Source organism: Ammodytes marinus (genome assembly GCF_949987685.1).
Source record: "Ammodytes marinus genome assembly, chromosome: 20".
NCBI lineage: Eukaryota > Metazoa > Chordata > Actinopteri > Uranoscopiformes > Ammodytidae > Ammodytes > Ammodytes marinus.
In genome coordinates, this window is record NC_137224.1 from 24,244,312 (window position 1) to 24,264,367 (window position 20,056).

Consider the following 20,056-nt stretch of genomic DNA (forward strand, 5'->3'; position numbering starts at 1 on the left):
TAGAAACGGCTTGCCCTACAGCCTTAAAATATCTTTCAGTTAACACAAAAATCAATGTAAAATGCGAATATGACTGCTTCGAATGTTCCTTTCTAAGATGATTGCATTTTGACTGCATGTTAAATACTTTAATTATAGATTTTTATTTATAGATGCACACACACATAAAAAATAAACTGAAACAAAGGAATACAAAAATAAAATATAAGCTAATATAAACAAGGAATCATATTATTGTGAAATGTTAAACGGAAAAGCTATGTGTTATCTGTCTTACTTGCCACGCTGCTTTGTTTTCGTTCAGGAGTCCAAGGGAAATGTATTCTAGATAAATATATCCGGATGTGCTGCATCTTAACGAATCTAAACATCGCAGTACGGGTTGCTGTTTTGGATCACACTGTGTAGCTAGCGTTGGCTACTCTTTTTTTTTTTTTTTTTTTAAATAGGCAGGTTTGGAACTGTCGTCACTGAACCAGGATATTAAGTGCAGCAGAAGCCAGCAGCCTTGGCAGCCCCGATGTGGATGAAGAGAGGCCATACGTGTGTGATCCTGTCCAGTATGGCTTCACTGCTCGTGCTCATGCTGGTGCTGTACGCCACCATCAGCAGCCAGCCGTTAGGGAGCTCCAGTCTGAGGCAGGACTACCAGCTGCTGGGCCGACCCCTCTACAAACTGGACCTGGGCTGGCCCAAAGAACCGCAGCTCTTCACCGGGCAGGTGTTTGGAGTGGCTGTCAACCAGTACGCTGGTGTGGTGTATGTGGCACAGAGAGGTATAGCCTACACACATCCCAATTCATCGAGAAAGAACCAATCTACATGTAGCCTAACTTAATTTCGTTTGTGTCCTAGAAAGATTAGCTAGGCTATATGCAATACAGGCTACATCACCTTTACTTAAGTTCAGGTGTGTAAAGTAGCGAATTACATTTACTCGCGTTCCTGTAATCGTGGGGGGCTTTTATTTTTACGGCACAATACCGGAAACTAACACAGTGAATGATCGACAGGAGGAGAGAACACATTGCGACTAAATGATAACAACAAACATTGCTTCCATCTATCATTAAAACAAAATAATCCTAGTTAAACTATCATTGTACCGCACGTGAAGACGCAGCGAACCTTTCATCCAGCCGTGCGATCGGCCCCTCCCTCACCTGATAGTTTAGCTTTCAGTTTAACAGTGCAGAGTAGGATGGAGACGGTGCGTGTTGCCGGGAGCTTTAAAACATTTCCAGAAGACGGCAGAAAGTCAGCCTTTGATCGAGAAGAAAGGTAAAACTAATAGACTAAAATAGTGTGCAAGATGTTACGCGCGGACACGCGAGTCAGATGACATGCACTTTTAAGAATGTATTTATTCTCGTACATGATACTGACTATTTATTGTTGAAGTATGACTTGTTTGTATGTGCCTGACCACAAATTAAGTTCCCTCACGAGAAAAATAAAGTTATTTGAATTTGAATTGAGAGAGAGAGACAAAAAGGCATATTCGACCCAGCTGCACCTCAAAACATCACGACCTTTTAGTTTACTCACTTTAAGTCGAATCCAAGTGGTCTATGACCAAGCAATAAAGGAATAAAAAACACATGAAGTTTAAAGCTCCTTGGGCCTCATTTATCAACCGTACTTACGCACAAATCTGTGCAAATCTGTGCGTAAGTACGGTGTAAGAACACTGCCACGCAAAGTATGGAATTTACCAAAATGTACTTAGACTTATGAATGTGTGTAAATGTAAGCACAACTCTGACCATGCTTACGAACAGAATCTAGTGGTAGAATAGCGATATTACAAGCACAAAGCAAAGCATTTAAGAGTTTCAACGTCTGCATTAACACTAGAACCGCCAGCGTTCTCTTATATCTATAATCGCCACGCGTCAAATCCACCCGTGCATTTCTAGGGTAATATAAAGTCATACATTTGTTTGTTTAATCATCATCTGTGTTTTGGACCTCTTGTTTTATAATCTAAGTTTCTTTAAGAACACTGATCACGACTCAGTAATGAAACTGAAGTAGATATAAAATCGCCAATACATCAATGAAAACAGACGGTCAAAACAGCGTCCAAATTAGCTAACATCCTAAATGCAATAAATAGTTATATGGCTCACTTATTTTTAGGTAAGCTCTAATTGATTATTCATTAAATGTGTCACACGTTTACATGATTTGAAGCGGAGGATCCCTCTCCCGCTCTCTGCGTCTCATCTGACAGCACTCAGCTGTGAGCTGGACGAGCCGCGGTGACTCGCCAGACTCGCCAATCACTCATTTCACTTAGTAACTCTAATGTTGTTAGGAACGTATCTTCATCTCTTATTTATTGAAAGAGTTTATGAATGACTGCACGTAAAGTTGTCAGATCGCGGACCCCAAACAATGCCGTTGCCTTACAACTTGCTCGAAAATATCACATTTTCCCATGCAGCAAGCTTTCTTTTGTTTTAATGCCTGCACTAAGTGAGCCAACAAAATATGTTTTGCTTTGATTCAACCTCGTTTACAAGGGTTTCCATTTATGTGTTGGAGAAGTTTCTTTTCGTTGCCCTCTTTGCCATTGTAGCGGAGAGGGCCGGCGGTAGCCAGGGGCCAGGGTGGGCCGTGCCCACCCAACTGTGGGCTGTGCCCACCCAAAAAAATCTTTTTTTTTTTTTTTTTTTTAGGTGGAAGTCCAGACCCACTATCGGACGGACCTGTTCATTCGCTGTCCAAGAAAATGTCAAATAAAATTCAGACAATTAATTAATACTAAAGAATATACCATTACCATGCATTGCTTCTAATTGTATTATTGGGTGGGCAGGACAGCCTGCCTCCAAGTTACCCACCCGCTTATAGTGGTCACTGGTCAGCAGAGCCGGCCCGAGGCATAAGCGAAATGAGCGGTTGCTTAGGGTCCCGACTGCCAGGCCCCCCCCCCCCCCCCATTTTTTTTTTTATTTAGTTTTTTTTTTAGTTTGTGTGTTTGATATCAACATCATATTATGTAAATGTAAATTATCATACAATAAAAGGAATACAATGTTTTGGTAGATAGTTATTAGCTTAATAATTGAATCAGTTCATCTGGGAGGTAATCCGAGGTTAACTGATCACGTCACGTTCAAGTCCATGGCGTGCACAGTGTGTATTGAGTTTATTTAAAAATATTTGAAAATGGGGCTGCCCTCAGTCGCCCATGCACTGTGTATACTGTAGTCTATAGCCTATTTCAGCCTCGTCTGTGGAAAAAAAGATAACTGGACAACAGAGTTATTCTGCTTCGTTCCTCTCACTGCATTTAAATTAATTCATCATATTACAGAAAAATATGTCCCGTAAAAGAAAAAGAGCACCAAGCCCATCCTAGAGGACCCTGCATAATATTTTATTTCAAATGTATATTTCTATGGAAAATCCATGTGTCTTTCTTCAATAGCTTCTAATTCATCCGACCCAGTGTCTCCAAATTATTTATTCACACAAAATTCCTCAGATTTAGCCTCTTAATCTTCCTCTCAAAGGGCACCAGATTCATGCATTTCACTTTAAAAAGGTAAAAAAAAATCTCCCGGGGGGGCATACCCCCGGACCCCCCTAGCAGGGTCGTGACCTCGGGTGGCTACTATCTTAACCCAGCTAGAAATCAGAGGCAATAGTGGAAAGTAGTGTGTATAGTATATAGCTCTGGACTACCACCATCCAGGTTGCCCAGTCCCAAAGCTTTCTCTTCAATCAGCTCAGGCTGCCTACAGTTAATACTGCGATTAAGAAAAATAGATACATTATGTTGTATATAATGTATATTATATGTTATTCATAAACATTTTGGGAAAAAAACATGCAAGAATCAAATCTCCCACACAGCAGCACTCAAAGTTTATTTGCATATTGTGTTCTACACAATTCACAGTAAATGTGCCAAAAAGCAGACGCAGAGATCTTACAAGGGCAAAAAAATTCTGCTCGCGCGCGCTCGCATCTTCGCTCTCCCTGAAAAGTGTGCCCACCTAAAATTTCTGCAGGCCCACCCAAGTCTGACTTTCTAGAACCGGGCCTGGGGATAAAACATATTCACATGGTTGATAAAGGGATGTGTTGTGACCATATATGGTTAATTGGAGGCGTTTCTGAATGCAAATGGTCTGAGCGTGAACGAGCATGGTACTTAAGAACATGTGGGATTTATCAAGATTGATGACTTACTGGTGTGCGTACGATAGGCCAGCGCACGTTTGATAAATACCAATTTTTTTGTACTTAAGCACATACTAAATTTCATTCGTAAGAGAGAATTTAGAACCTTTTCTACGCACTGTTGATAAATGAGGCCCCTTGACTCTTGCCATCACAACAGAAATCAATTAAGAACACTGTAGCCTACAATGCAACTTGCTTATCCAGCCAGCTCCATGAGATATAAATAAAATATGCCCTCACATTCCTGCTAGCAAAAGACGTGCCCTATCAACAACATTTGCAACGGTTTATTTTGATTTTGACACTTATTTTATTAATTATTAAAAATATGTTTCACTTATTTGCATTTTTTCTTGTTTTCAGTTCAATTAGGATATGTTTAAAGTCCAAAGTCATTGTTTCAAATGTTAAATAAGTGCATGCTGCAGTTCTTAAGTCAATGAATAATTGTCTATAATAATTGTGATTACACAATGTCAATCAAAATCGAGCAGCCTAACCTTGCAATGTCCATGGTTTAGATCAATTATACACAATTACATTATTAGAACTGCAGCTGCAGTCTGTTTAGGTCTGTAGACCAGTTAAATTTCCACATTAACAGACTATTTGCTCCATATTTGCTTATCTAACGTACACAGTGTACATCCATTCATGTGTGGTGACATGATTTGTTTAATTTGTGCACTTTAATTTGTAAAAGTGTTGCTTTAATTAAACAAAACTAGTTTGAGATTTATATCCCCTTGTCTATATATACAATGCCCTACACAGAAGAGACCCCTGCCCCCTCCCGCTGTTAAAAAGTAACTAGTAACTTGTACTTTAGGTACATTTTAAATCAGCTCCTTTTTCACTTTTACTTCAGTAGATTTTTAGACCAGTACTTTTACTTTTACTTAAGTAAAATTTCATCCAAGTAATCATACTTTTACTTGAGTAGAATATTTTTGTACTCTTTCCACCTCTGCTTAAAGCGGCAACGAGTAACTTTTAAATATCTTTTAAACAGCCTCATGTTTCTTCTCATAATCATAAATTACCTTTAACAGCAAACGAGACCATCAGTGCAAAGAAAGACGTTTTTATATAGTTTTTATTACTGCATTTGATCTGGTCGTACACCCAGTCCGATTTTCAGTTCACGCGTGCATGCTCTATGGTCACATATCCGTACTGGTCACAGATTTCAGTGTGGCGCAGGAACGTGAATTGAGAAGCCTATCACTCCCTGGTGAGGGAAGGGGAGTGGGAGCCTTGTTTGAGACAGTTGTTTGTCGTCATAATGACTGATAACGGGGCTGAACCATAAAAGAAAAAAAAGAAAATGCAATGAAGAAAAGCTAAAAGGGAGAGTGATAGTCGGGCGGGAGGGCGTTGCCAAGCAACGTATACACAATTTCACGCAGCGAACCTAGACTGCAGTGTTTACTCCTAAATGAATGAGCGGTAGCCTACTAAAACAAAGTTTACTTTGCCTCACCAGCATCATCATATGACCATTATTCATCTGAAATAGTCATTATTTACAACATAAACACATTACCTCATCGTGATCCATACTAACTAACTGCCATCTCTCGTTCATTCGCTTTGTGTGAGGACACGGGGACTCGTTCAGCTCCGTGAGAGGTGACAATGCATCAACTCATTGCAGTCAGGTGTGTTTAGCACTTACTGGCATTAGTTGATGCTGTGTCACCCATAGACTCACGGAGCCGAAAAGAGTCCGGTGCCCTCACACTTTCAACACACGGACACGCACCATATTGCTTCCTGATTATTTGAATCTTGCACGCCCGCACGAGCTAGAAAACAGTTTCACGACAGCTGGCGTCGTAATAATACTACCGCTTTTGTTCAAAGGTGTCGCCAACGTGCCGACTTACTCGTAGTAGCTTTAAGTTTGAATAGATCAAATAACAGGAGTAGCCTATTCGCATATCCCCCAAACTTTGGATGCGGGTGGATAAAGATGGCACTAGGATGAAAAAAGGAGACCCTGCTCTTGGTCAACATTTGGTGATGCTGATGGTATCCTAATAGATTGATAAAAGAAATTGGAAAATAATTCCAGATGAGTATATCGTAGCCTACAGAGACTACTAGACTACACAGAGATTTATGGAAGCCTAAGAGATAACATTTTCACATGTGTAGGCCAAGCTACCGACTTGGAATGTATCTTCAATGCATAGCATACCAATATTTGTAAAAATTTACAAAGTTTCCTTAGATGTGTAGGCCTATTCAGATTTAAAATAGATAAAGTTACAGGAAACAACAAAATCCTTATAGAGTAGGCTACACTTAACTTACACTTGCTTAATATCACTTCAGAGGGATATTCATCAGATGTGTATCCTTAACACTTCAACACGGTCTACTGTGTCATTGCCAGTCCAGTTGTAGGAGATAAAGAGTCTACATGAAGAAGCTGAACTGATCCTGTTTGATTCACAGAAAGCGTTAACGTACAGAAAGCCTATTTGTTTCTAAATAACTCTACATTCTGGTGACTGGTATGGATCGGTACACTAAGGGAATGATTTGGATGAGAGAATCCTTTTGGCAGAAGTGCCGTTTATTGAGAGGTCAAGTTTAACTTTACAGCCGTTCAGTGAAGTAGACTAAATTAACATAGCTCATATATAACCGGAGTAACTGTCATTCATCCAGTCCAGCATATTATAAATTTAAGCATAAGCAAATGACCATAACAGATAACCAATGAACATTTTCACCACACTCCAATAGAGCAAAAGGCTACAGAATCATTATTCAGCCTATACAAATATACACTTAAAGCCACTACGAGTAACATGGCACGTTGGCGTCCCCTTTGGACAAAAGCGGTAGTATTTTTACGACGCCCGCTGTCGCAAAGCTGTTTTCTAGCTCGTGCCAGGCGTGCGAGTATGAACTGAGAAGGGCGCAATATAGTGCATGTCCGTGTGTTGAAAGTGTGAGGACTCTTTTCGGCTCTGTGAGAATGGTTTTGACACTGCATCAACTAATGCCAGTCAGTACACACACCTGATTGCAATGAGTTGATGCAGCAGCGTCACCTAACTACTCTCTCTCACGGAGCTGTGTCCTCACAGAAAGCGAATGAACGAGAGACGGCAGTTAGTATGGATCACGATGAGGTAATGTTGTTGATGTAAATAATGACTATTTCAGATAATGGTTATCTGATGATGGTGAAGCAAAGAAAACTTTGTGTTAGTACCAACCGCTCATTCATTTAGGAGTAAACACTGCAGTCTAGTTTCGCTCTCGTGAAATTGTATACACGTTGCTTGGCAACGTCCTCGTCCCGCCCGTAGCCTATATCACTCTCCCTTTTAGCTTTTCTTCATTGCATTCTCTTTTTTTTCTTTGATGGTTCAGCCCCGTTATCAGTCATTATGACGACAAATAACTGTCTCAAACAAGGCTCCCGCTCCCCTTCCCTCATCTGGAGGGATAGGCTTCTCAAATCGCGTTGCAGCGCCACACTGAAATCTGCAACCAATACGGATATGTGACCATAGAGCCTGCACGAGCGAACCGAAAATCGGACTGGGTGTGCGACCAGACCAAAAGCAGTAATAAAAACTATATAAAAACGTCTTTCTTTGCACTGATGGTCTCGTTTGCTGTTAAAGGTAATTTATGATTATCAGAGGAAACATGAGGCTGTTTAAAAGATATTTAAATGCTACTCGTAGCCGCTTTAAGTGAACAACAATACACTACTGTATCAAACATAATAACCTACGTTAGCATGAACAAAAAGGCTTTCAAGAAGTTAAGCTAACAACTGTAACTAGAAAATCCCGCGGAGATTTTGAAAGTACGGGCCGTCCGTGTAAATCGGGGAAGAAAAAAAATCACGGCTGACCCCTATGGTCCGAGAGACTTTATCGTAGAAGAACATGAGCTGTACATGTCTGACAAATGATAAGTCAATCTGAGTCAGGGGGAAAGGGGCGTGGCCTGTCAAACATTGCATTGGTGAATTATGTTCTTCGCATTTGTGGCACCCCCTATGGGTTAACCTTGACAAGCTTAAAGGGCCATGCTACCACATGTCTTCTGCACATATCCTGCAAGTTTCATGATGATAGGACCTATGGTCAATGAGTTATGGCCAATTTGTAATTAAGCCCCGCCCCTGCGTAAACATTTTAGTCAATGGTGGCCATGTTTTCCAAGCTATCCTACTAATATTTTTCGGAGACGTGCGTCATAGTCCCCCGGGGCTTTGTGAGACATTTGGTGTTGATAAAGTAAAACTTGACAAAGTTGTGCCATGAGCTGTACAAGTGTAATACAGGTCAATCAGAGTCAGGGGGCATTTGTGGCGCCCCCTATGGGTTAATCTCGATAAGCTTTGAGGGACATGCTACCACATGACTTCTGCACATACCCAGCAAGTTTCATGATGATAGGACCTATGGTTAAGGAGTTATGGCCAATTTGTTAATAATAAAGGGGAGGAGTCTAATGTGGTAAAGGGGAGGAGCCTAATTATTCAAAGGGGAGGAGCCTAATGTGGTAAAGGGGAGGGGCCTAATGTGATCAAGGGGAGGAGCCTAACACTGTAAAGAGGAGGAGCCTAATGTGATAAAGAGGAGGAGTCTAATGTGGTAAAGGGGAGGAGCCTAACATGGTAAAGGGGAGGAGCCTAATGATACAAAGGGGAGGAGCCTAATGTGGAAAAGGGGAGGAGCCTAATGTGATAAAGGGGAGGAGCCTAACACTGTAAAGAGGAGGAGCCTAATGTGGTAAAGGGGAGGATCCTAATGTGATAAAGGGGAGGAGTCTACTGTGGTAAAGGGGGGGAGCCTAATGATGCAAAGGGGAGGAGCCTAATGTGGTAAAGGGGAGGAGCCTAATACGGTAAAGGGGAGGAGCCTAACACGGTAAAAGGGGGAGCCTAATATGGTAAAGGGGAGGAGCCTAATGTGGTAAAGGGGAGGAGCCTGATGTGGTAAAGGGGAGGAGCCTAATGATGCAAAGGGGAGGAGCCTAATGTGGTAAAGGGGAGGAGCCTGATGTGGTAAAGGGGAGGAGCCTAATGCTGCAAAGGGGAGGAGCCTAACACTGTAAAGAGGAGGAGCCTAATGTTGTGAAGGGGAGGGGCCTAATGCTATACAGAGGAGGAGCCTAATATGGTAAAGGGGAGGAGTCTAACTTGGTAAAGGGGAGGAGCCTAACACAGTAAAAGGGGGAGCCTAATGATGCAAAGGGGAGGAGCCTAATGTGATAAAGGGGAGGAGCCTAATGTGATAAAGGGGAGGAGCCTAATGTGGTAAAGGGGAGGAGTCTAACGCTGTAAAGGGGAGGAGCCTAATGTGGTAAAGGGGAGGAGCCTAATGATGTAAAGGGGAGGAGCCTAATGTGGTAAAGGGGGGAGCCTAACACTGTAAAGGGGAGGAGCCTAATGATGTAAATGGGAGGAGTCTAATGATGTAAAGGGGAGGAGCCTAACGCTGTAAAGGGGAGGGGCCTAATGTGGTAAAGGGGAGGAGCCTAATATGGTAAAGGGGAGGAGTCTAATGATGTAAAGGGGAGGAGCCTAATGTGGTAAAGGGGAGGAGTCTAACGCTGTAAAGGGGAGGAGCCTAATGTGGTAAAGGGGGAGCCTAATGTGGTAAAGGGGGAGCCTAATGATGTAAAGGGGAGGAGCCTAATGTGGTAAAGGGGAGGAGCCTAACACTGTAAAGGGGAGGAGCCTAATGTGGTAAAGGGGGGGCCTAATTATGTAAAGGGGAGGAGCCTAACGCTGTAAAGGGGAGGAGCCTAATGTGGTACAGGGGGAGCCTAATGATGTAAAGGGGAGGAGCCTAACGTGGTAAAGGGGAGTAGCCTAGCGTGGGAAAGGGGAGGAGCTTAATGCAGTAAAGAGGATATATTGTAGAGCACCATGAGCTGTACAAGTGTAAGAAATTTCAAGTCAATCAGAGTCAGGGGGCATTTGTGGCGACCCTATGGGTTAATCTCGATAAGCTTCCAGGAACATGCTACCACATGACTTCTGCACAAGTTTGATGATGATAGGACCTATGGTTAAGGAGTTATGGCCAATTTGGTGATAGGCCCCGCCCCTGCGTAAACTTTTTGGTCAATGGCGGCCATGTTTTTCAAGTTGTCCTACTAATCTTTTACGGGTATGTTTATTGGAGTCCCCCGGGGCTTCATGAGAAATTTGGTGTTGATACAGTCAAATTTCAGAAAGTTGTGGAGAACACCCTGTTTTTCAGTTTATGCTAATTAGCGGAAAAAATTCATAGGCGGACTTATATCGTCCCAGAGGCTTTTTTGTAGAGCACCCTAACATACACCTGTGTGAGAAATTTCAAGTGAATCAGACTTACGGTGTGCGGGGCGTGGCCTCTGAAACTTTCTTCAGTCGGGGCTTAATAACGGCGCCCCCTAGCGGAAATTCCCAAAACTGTATAATAGCACACCCCGCGGGGTGGGGACGCACGTTGTGTGAAATGTTTGCATGTCTGCGTGTAACGGTGTGGGAGGAGTAGCAGCTAAAAAATGTGGCGGAAGAATAAGAAGTAAGAAAAAGTATGGTGGAGAGTAATAATTACGGGCCCTCAATTCTTTCGGGCCCGTACTTAATAAGTATGGTGGAGAGTAATAATTACGGGCCCTCAATACATTGAGGGCCCGTACTTAACTAGAAAATCCCGTGGAGATTTCGAAAGTACGGGCCGCCCGTGTAAATCGGGGAAGAAAAAAAATCACGGCTGACCCCTATGGTCTGAGAGGCTTTATTGTAGAGCAACATGAGCTGTACATGTCTGACAAATGATAAGTCAATCAGAGTCAGGGGGAAAGGGGCGTGGCCTGGCAAACATTGCATTGGTGAATTATGTTTTTCGCATTTGTGGCGCCCCCTATGGGTTAACCTCGACAAGCTTAGAGGGCCATGCTACCACATGTCTTCTGCACATATCCTGCAAGTTTCATGATGATAGGACCTATGGTCAATGAGTTATGGCCAATGTGTAGATAAGCCCCGCCCCTGCGTAAACTTTTTGGTCAATGACCGCAATGTTTTTCAAGCTATCCTACTAATATTTTTCGGAGACGTGCGTCATAGTCCCCCGGGGCTTTGTGAGACATTTGGTGTTGATAGAGTAAAACTTGAGAAAGTTTTGGATAAAACCCTGTTTTTCAGTTTATGCTAATTAGCCGAAAATATCTCGAGGTTGACTTTTTTTTTTCCAAGAGGCTTTTTTGTAGATTACCCTAAAATACACCTGTGTGAGAAATTTCAAGTCAATCGGACTTACGGTGTGCGGGGCGTGGCCTCTCAAACTTTCTTCAGTCGGGGCTTAATAACAGCGCCCCCTAGCAGAAATTAAAAAAACTGTCCGAGAGGCTATATTGTAGAGCACCATGAGCTGTACAAGTGTAATCAATTTCAAGTCAATCGGAGTCGGGTGACATTTGTGGCGCCCCCTATGGGTTAATCTCTATAAACTACTAGGGACATGCTACCACATGACTTCTGCACATACCCAGCAAGTTATGGCCAATTTGTTAATAAGCCCCGCCCCTGCGTAAACGGTTTGGGCAATGGCGGCGAAAAAAATAATCATGTCTGATCCCTATTGTCCGAGACGCTATAGTGTAGACCACCATGAGCTGTACATGTGTAAGAAATTTCAAGTCAGTCAGAGTCAGGGGGCATTTGTGGCACCCCCTATGGGTTAATCTCGATAAGCTTCGAGGGACATGCTACCACATGACTTCTGCACATACCGAGCAAGTTTGATGATGGTAGGACCTATAGTTAAGGAGTTATGGTCAATTTGTTGATAGGCCCCGCCCATGCAAGGCAAGGCAAGTTTATTTTTAGAGCACATTTCGTGCAACAAAATACATCAAGTATAGAGCACACATTCAAAAAAATAAAAATAAAAAATTAATTCAAAATGAGAAATTAAAATTTCAGGTTAAAACGGAAACAGAACGCTCTTCAGACCTGATTTAAAAGAGCCAAGTGTTGAAGCGGACCTCAAGTCCCCTGGAAGTTTATTCCAGAGCTTGGGTGCATTAAAACTAAAGGCTGCCTCTCCCTGTCTGGTCCTTACTCTGGGGACTTTCAATAGCCCAGTCCCAGACGACCTGAGAGCTCTGACTGGTTCATAAGGGACCAGTAGGTCAGATATGTATTTTGGCCCTAAACCATTTAGGGCTTTGTAGACCAACATCAATATTTTAAAATCAATTATTTGGTTAACAGGAAGCCAATGTAAAGACCTCAGAACTGGGGTGATGTGATCCACTTTTTTGGTCCTAGTGAGGACTCGAGCAGCAGCGTTCTGAATTAGCTGAAGCTGTCTGATTGATTTTTTAGGAAGGCCAGCAAGGACACTGTTACAGTAGTCAAGTCTACTAAAAATAAATGCATGGACAAGTTTTTCTAAGTCCTGCTGAGACATTAGCCCTTTAATTCTCGATACATTTTTAAGGTGGTAGTAGGCTGACTTAGTAATTGATTTAATGTGTTTTTTGAAATTTAAGTCGGAATCTATCACTACTCCAAGATTTCTAGCTTGGTGTGTGCTTTCTAACATAACAGATTTAAGCTGTGCGCTGACTTTTGATTGTTCATCCCTGGCACCAAAGACAATTACTTCAGTTTTGTCGCTGTTTAATTGAAGAAAGTTTTGGCACATCCAGTCATTGATTTGTTCAATGCATTTACTTAGTGCTTGTATCGGACTATAGTCTCCTGGTGATATGGTTATGTAAATTTGTGTGTCGTCTGCATAATTATGGTAGCATAATTAGTTTTTGTTCATAATCTGAGCTAGCGGTAGCATGTATATGTTAAACAGAAGAGGCCCAAGAATGGAACCTTGGGGGACCCCGCATGTAATATTTGTTCGCTCGGATGTGAAATTGCCTATTGACACATAGTAGTCTCTTTCCTTTAAGTATGATTCAAACCAGTTTAGCACAGTTCCAGAGAGTCCAACCCAGTTTGCTAGTCGATCTAGTAATATGCTGTGGTCAACTGTGTCGAACGCAGCACTGAGATCCAATAAAACTAATACAGAGCTTTTGCCATTGTCTGTGTTTAAGTGGATGTCATTGAGGACTTTAACCAGAGCAGTCTCAGTGCTGTGGTGTTGTCGAAATCCTGACTGGAAAACATCAAAGCACACAGTAAATTCCCCAGTGTTAAATATGCAGTGTCAAACTCCATTAACTCTATCTGAGTTAATATAACAACAGCTGGAGTAAAATGCCTCCTAGTGTTGGTGTCAATTTCGGTAGTTAAAAGATGGGGTGTAGAAAGTACTCTATAAGGCTTTAAATAACACTATACAGTGTATTTTTAACTCTATTTTGAGTTAATTTAACTCTAAAATTGTAACACTTTGAAGAGAGTTAATTTAACTCCAATTCTGAGTGGGACCAAATACACTCGGAAATGGTGTTAAATTTAACTCTTTTAGTGTTATTTTAACACTTAAAAATTTACTGTGCAGTTGTTCATTGCTAAGTAGTTATTTAGCTGTTGATAAACAGCTTTTTCAATTATTTTGCTTAAAAATGGTAGGTTAGATATGGGCCTATAATTGTTCATGAGCGATGTATCTAGATTGTTCTTTTTTAGGAGTGGCTTGATGACTGCTGTTTTCAGGGCCTGTGGGAATACACCTGTATTCCCACAGAATACACCTGTATTCCCACAGGAGGTGTGCAAGGAGGAAACCTTTATTACTCTCCAAGAGAAACATTAAGGCCAGACTGAAGTTTGCCAGAGAGAACGTAGACAAAGAACAGGACTTCTGGAATAATGTTCTTTGGACAGACGAGTCGAAAATGTAACTATTTGGACACCAGAAAAGAGGACATGTTTGGCGCAAACCAAATACAGAGTTCCAGGAAAAGAACCTCATACCAACTGTGAAGCATGGAGGTGGAAGTGTCATGGTTTGGGGATGATTCTCTGCAGCAGGACCTGGCCAGCTCACCATAATAGAATCCATCATGAATTCTACAGTGTATCAGAGGGTGCTTGAGCAACATGTGAGACCATCTGTAAGAAAATTAAAGCTGAAGCGGAACTGTACCCTGCATCATGACAATGACCATGAACATAACAGTATATCCAACAAAGACTGGCTGAACTAAGAAATGGAGAGTCCTGGAATGGCCCAGTCAAAGCCCAGATCTTAATCCCATTGTGATGCTGTGGGGTGACTTGAAACGGGCTGTATGCAAGAAACCCCTCAAACATCACACAGGTTAAAGCATTCTGCATGATAAGTGGGGCAAACTTTCCTCAGACCGATGTCAGAGACTGGTATAGGGTTACAAGAAGCGTCTCACTGAAGTTATTTCAGCCAAAGGGGGTAACACTAGGTATTAGGGGGCAGGGTGTCCTAACTTTTTCCTCAGTGAGAATATGCATTTATGTTGATATCTTTTGTTTAATCAGTAAAACAATGTAATTTCTTTGCTGTTTACCTGCAATTAGATCACTTTCATTTCCAGAGATTAATAAAAACAAGATTAGACATCGTTATGGGAACATTTCTTAATTAATAACTTAATATTTAATGGGGTGTCCTAATTTTTTCACATGACTGTATATAGCAACCTGCCTCTGTAGTCAGGGCTAATTCTCTGTTATCGATCAGTCAGACATGCTCAGGAGGCTAGGCTAACTACCGTGACCGGAGCAAGTCCGACTGTTTTATAAAGCATCTGTCATTTCAAAAGCAACAACAAACAGATCGCACATATCCTTACAACGGAAAGGACCAGAGACATGAATACATCCATTTATTTACGGCGTTATGTTGTGATATAGTGTCAATAAAGACCAACTATATTTAGCTTTACCTGCCTCTGCCGTAAAGGCAATACCTGTCATGAAATTCTAGGGGGGAGGCGGGGCGTGCCGGTCGCAGAATACCACTTTTGGACTGGCATTACCGTTACTGAACGGCTCAAGCCATGGTATGGCAGTGGTCCACATGCCGGAAAACGATCTCGGTGCACCTGCTTTTTCTTGGTCTTACCCATCCTTAAGAGCTTTATGCGTTATTTGCCACCGCCAAAAGGATAAAAAATTAGCGTTTTTAATTTAAATTTAGCGAAGGCGGTGGAGCTGAGTAAAGACACAACTTGCTCCATGGCCTAATCACTAGCCGATTTGGAGAAACTACTTGGGATATTATTATGCAAACATAATTTGAGCTTAAAACAAAGATACTAACAGACAGTTTTGCACTGGACTATTTAAAGCTTATCAACATTCAATTGTATAGTAGATGTGGATATACCAGCAATGTTGATAAGCCTATTTATGTTTGCAGAAAAGTTGTGACAACAATTTTTCTCTGGAGACTGGGTTGTCTTGTTAATGGCTTGTGTGGCTGATCTGCAAAGCATTTTTCATTTATATATTAACCTCTATATAAAATCTAATAAAGGTTGCTTTATGTGCTAATTGGTGTTAAGATTTCATGCAATGTTTGCCTTTGCTCCTAGGTGAGAATGTGCCCAAGGTGCTGGTGTTCACCACAGATGGAGATTTCCTTCTGTCCTGGAACACAACCACACTAGAAATGCCTCATGGGATATTTCTATCTGATGCCTCCTCCTCAAACCCCACTGTGTGGATCACCGATGTGGGGAACGGCCCGTATGGTCACTGCATCAAACAGTACTCACCGTCTGGGAAGCTCCTGAAGGTGAATGCTAGATCTAGAATTTGATTGGCCACTAGAAATCGTCACTTCAGGTTCAACTTCAAATGTTTCCATTTTAGGTGAGACACACTGCACGGCTCAACATGGTTTTTCAAGCACCGGTCAATTTTGAAATGTCTATTTTTCTCCTATAGCCTACAACTATCTTTAACGGCCGTTATCTCCAAAAAAATGTTTTACTACTGAACCAAGAATCTCACCTTGTAAAACACTAACATCAACTTTACTTTCCACAATCATTCTTAGCACCATTCTGAACGTGATGGCGGAAGGATTTGTTCATAAGTTGTTATTTGTCTTATTTATGATAACATTTCTTTAAAACATGCGTTAAATGCATTTTTATGACCTGTACATAGTATTTTTTTATTTATAAAATGAAAAAAGGCTGTATCCAAAATCTGTTCTGTAAAAACTTTGGAAACAAACTAATATGTTGCAAAAACTAAATCAATATTTGAACGCTGTCAACTCCAACATCTATTTTTTTTTTTATCTTTAAAGAGATGTCAAAATGTCAAAGTTTCATGACTATATGTTTAAAATGTCACCTTTAGTGTCTTGCCTTAAATGTTAAGTCTGTTATATACAATTGGAAAAGTCAAATTAAGCCAATAGTGGCTTGCTGGCACTAAAGGCTCCCTTGCATTCACCAGGTGCTGGGTACAGCAGGGAAGGCAGGCTCTGGGACCAACCCTCTGCAGTTCGACCAGCCGGCTGAGGTGTGGGTCCAGGACTCTGGAGAGATGTACATAGTGGATGGGGACGGGGGCATGAACAACCGCCTCATCAAGCTGTCAGCAGAGCAGGAGGTGGTGTGGATGCATGGAGAGAGAGGAGCAGGCCTGGCTCAGCTCTTCATCCCCCACAGTGTGATGGTGGACAACGCACACAGGGTGTGGGTGGCTGACAGGGGCAACAAGAGGATCCAGGTCTTTAACTCCGTCACTGGGGACTGGCTGGGCACGTGGGGCAGCTGCTTCACTGAGGACGCCCCCTACTCTGTACGCCTCACCCCAGACAGGAAGTACTTTGTGGTTGTCCAGCTCAACACCAACCAGATCTCCCTCCTGGAGGCTCCTCCCATTGGTCTGATTGGCCAGTGCAGGATGGTCAGTGTGATCCAGTTGGCTGATGAAGTCAAGCCCCACCTGGTAGACCTGGACCTGAAGACCGGGGCTCTGTATGTGGCTGAGATCGGAGCTCAGCAAGCCCAGAAGTTCACCCCCTTCAGTCTGGGGGGGAGCCTCCTGTAATGTCACCCCAGAATAGATATGAATTGATTGATCACAAACAACGGTTATACATTATAAGCATTACCAATTATTTAAAAAAGACAGTGAAATGTCCACATGTCAAATGATAAAACACTTTCTCGGTCAGCATGGTGGATTCTACTAAGGCTATGTCTCCCCTGGCCCTGACACACTGGCCCAATCCCAAATGACTCCCTAGGCACTCCCACTCCGTGGGCGAGTGTCACTCACTGTGGAGTCACCCTCGCAGCTGTGGAGTGCCACTCGATCATTAAGGGGAGGGTATAACAACGGCGTGGCTTTGGCAAGCCCTCGCCTTTGTCAGACGGAAACAGGAAGTTTGTTCAGTCTTTATTTCTCACCATTAAATAAAATTCCACCGCATTTATATTTTAAACACTAATATATAAATTCGGTAACGATAAGAACCTTGTATTTTTTAGCCTGTTTTGCTATCACTTTACCTTCAAGTCCTAGTTATTTTATGCTTAACCTGTACACAGAACATTTCAGAAAGGATATTGATGATAATCTTATACAAAGCATTGACCTATGCATGTGAGGATAAAATGTAGTATTGAATAAAAACAAACTCACTCCCATGCTTCTTTGGCTGCATAGTATATTTTTTGTAAAACATTTTCTAACTGCATATTCTAAATGTTACCAGCTCAGTATGTAGTGGAAAAACGGGTGTTTGATCCGCTGTTTAATTATCCTTTTAATTTACATGCACAGCATACACACCCAGGGAAAATAACAATAGTGTGCTAAGGCATGTATTCCACTTGTCATGATACGTTAATCTGCCATTACACCCGTGAATCGCGGCAGTTAATTAGCGTGTATAAATTATAATGCACTGCAAGGGTGTTAACAAAAGTCATGCGCTCCAGCTGACTGACGTCACCGCCGCTATTACTACCCCTCATCGGCTTTAAATAACAGTAACACACAAATCTTAAAAACAATATAGGCTAAGGAAAACAATAATCACTGTCCCTTATTAACTTGTGGGCATTTTCTTCATCTGCTTCGTTTTATCTTTTATCCACGGTTCTGAAAATACACTAAAGGTAGACAAGTGGCATAGTCAATTCAACAAGTGTAAAACAACATGTTCATTCCAATATGCTAAATTGTAGGCTACCCTCCGGTTCCGTCATTTAGGGCTATGCACAAAAATAATAATTTAATTTGAGGTAAGAGAACGTTTCATGTATAATTCGGGAAACACACTCCATGGAACTCTCATTTGTAGGTTTGGCTCTTCCATTCCGGACATAATTGATTGGCGGACACCTGTGTCAAATGTAGGGCTAAGCCTCCATCGATGCAGACTCGGTGATCGAGGGCTTTATAACCCACTTACACTCGAGGCTCGGTGGTTTGGGACGGCACTCAATATGGCGGGCCCTCCCCGCGAACGCGCAAACGGAGGGATAGTGGATAGGTGTAGGGGGTGGATCTAGATTGGGCCACTGTGTCATTAAAATATTTATTTTTATATTTCTAGTTTGCACGTACAAATGTGTTTTGAAATAAATGTAATGTCATACAAATAACTTTTTTTAATTGACAAAATGAAGAAAGGTTTTCAATTATATTATCTGCAAAGTTGCCAAAAAGATCCTATTGGACTTAAGCTTTCAAAATCTCCCTTAAGAAGTTCAAATGTATCTCTTTTGTTTGCCTAGCAAAGAAAGTATCATTCTTTTTTCAGTTTGGGCTTTGAGACTACACATAAGAGAAAGCCTGTGTAATTACAGGGTGCAAATTTCGAAAAGATATGTGCACTTCCCAAATGCTACATTAATTAAGTGCTCCTTTATTTCTTAATGTGTTTTAAAAAACTTTTCTTTTATGGTAACAATTTGTGACTCAAACTTAATGTGAGTGTGTTCTTTTTGACTTTAATATACTGTATGTTACATTAAAAACCAATCCATCCAATCCAGTGCTTTGTCTCTGCTAAACTACCTTGTATTGATGCTTTTAACACCACATCCATATGATTCCAATACTTGGTCTGGAAAGATTCTTTATTTAGATAGTAACTATCTCTTTTCTCATGATGAATTACTTATGTAATTATCTTTAGATAACACACAAGGTTTTTGCTGAGTTATACTGTATTACATCACTAATATACTGAGGAGAAATGACTGAACTAGGTTGTGATATGTAGATAGCAGCCTGGAAAGTCATTTGTATATACATAAACAATGTAACATGTGCACATGAAACATTTGTATGTCCCGATATGTTTTGTGTTGTACATTATGCTGAAGGTGATACACTGTATATCAAACAGGGAAAATTCAAATGATGTGAGAATGAAGTATTACAATTATAAATTGACTCGTGTCATTTTATGTGGTTTTATTTTCATAATTTTCTATGTGTACCCTGAAATATGGATGCATGCTATTCTTTACATATGGTTCTGTAGTTTGTGAGTTGGTGCAGTGTACGAAGATGGATCTTAGGCTTTTCACCAATAAAAACAGTGTTGCTTGATGAGTGTGTTAAGTATGTATGTTCTGTGGGCCATATTTGTATATTTTACCTAAGAATGGATGAATACGTTTTATTTTTAAGTCTATTTTGTGATTGGTTCCCATGATTGGATATGGATGTCTTGTAAATTGATGAAAATGATGCTTGACGAGGACTTCCACAGTGCTTTGGATGAGCTGGAGAAGATTGTCTATTGTCCATTCCTATGGGGAGAGAATGAAGAAGCTAGTTCAGGTCTATATCACACCACTAGATGGAGCTATGTCCATTAAATATGATCTCTTAAAACATGTACAACAATGAGCGTGTTTGGATTCAAAGTCATTTCAAAAAGAT

At 41.4% G+C, this 20,056-nt stretch overlaps 1 protein-coding gene across 1 annotated transcript; it reads left to right on the top strand.

Moving 5' to 3' along the window:
- Nucleotides 1–312: 312 nt before the first annotated feature.
- LOC307267188 (NHL repeat-containing protein 3-like) lies at nucleotides 313–19,720 on the top strand. Its single transcript, XM_080049441.1, has 3 exons — nucleotides 313–776; nucleotides 15,724–15,926; nucleotides 16,601–19,720. The coding sequence occupies exons 1-3, from the start codon at nucleotides 521–523 to the stop codon at nucleotides 17,198–17,200; spliced, it is 1,059 nt and encodes a 352-aa protein (XP_079905567.1). The 5' UTR covers nucleotides 313–520; the 3' UTR covers nucleotides 17,201–19,720.
- The last annotated feature ends 336 nt before the right edge of the window (nucleotides 19,721–20,056 follow it).

Excerpts from the sequence above, each read along its gene's own strand:
- LOC307267188 (XM_080049441.1), top strand. The coding sequence starts at position 521 with ATGTGGATGAAGAGAGGCCATACGTGTGTGATCCTGTCCAGTATGGCT. Across the intron at positions 777-15,723 it reads GGTGTATGTGGCACAGAGAG|GTGAGAATGTGCCCAAGGTG; the intron begins GTATAGCCTACA and ends CTTTGCTCCTAG. Across the intron at positions 15,927-16,600 it reads CGTCTGGGAAGCTCCTGAAG|GTGCTGGGTACAGCAGGGAA; the intron begins GTGAATGCTAGA and ends TGCATTCACCAG.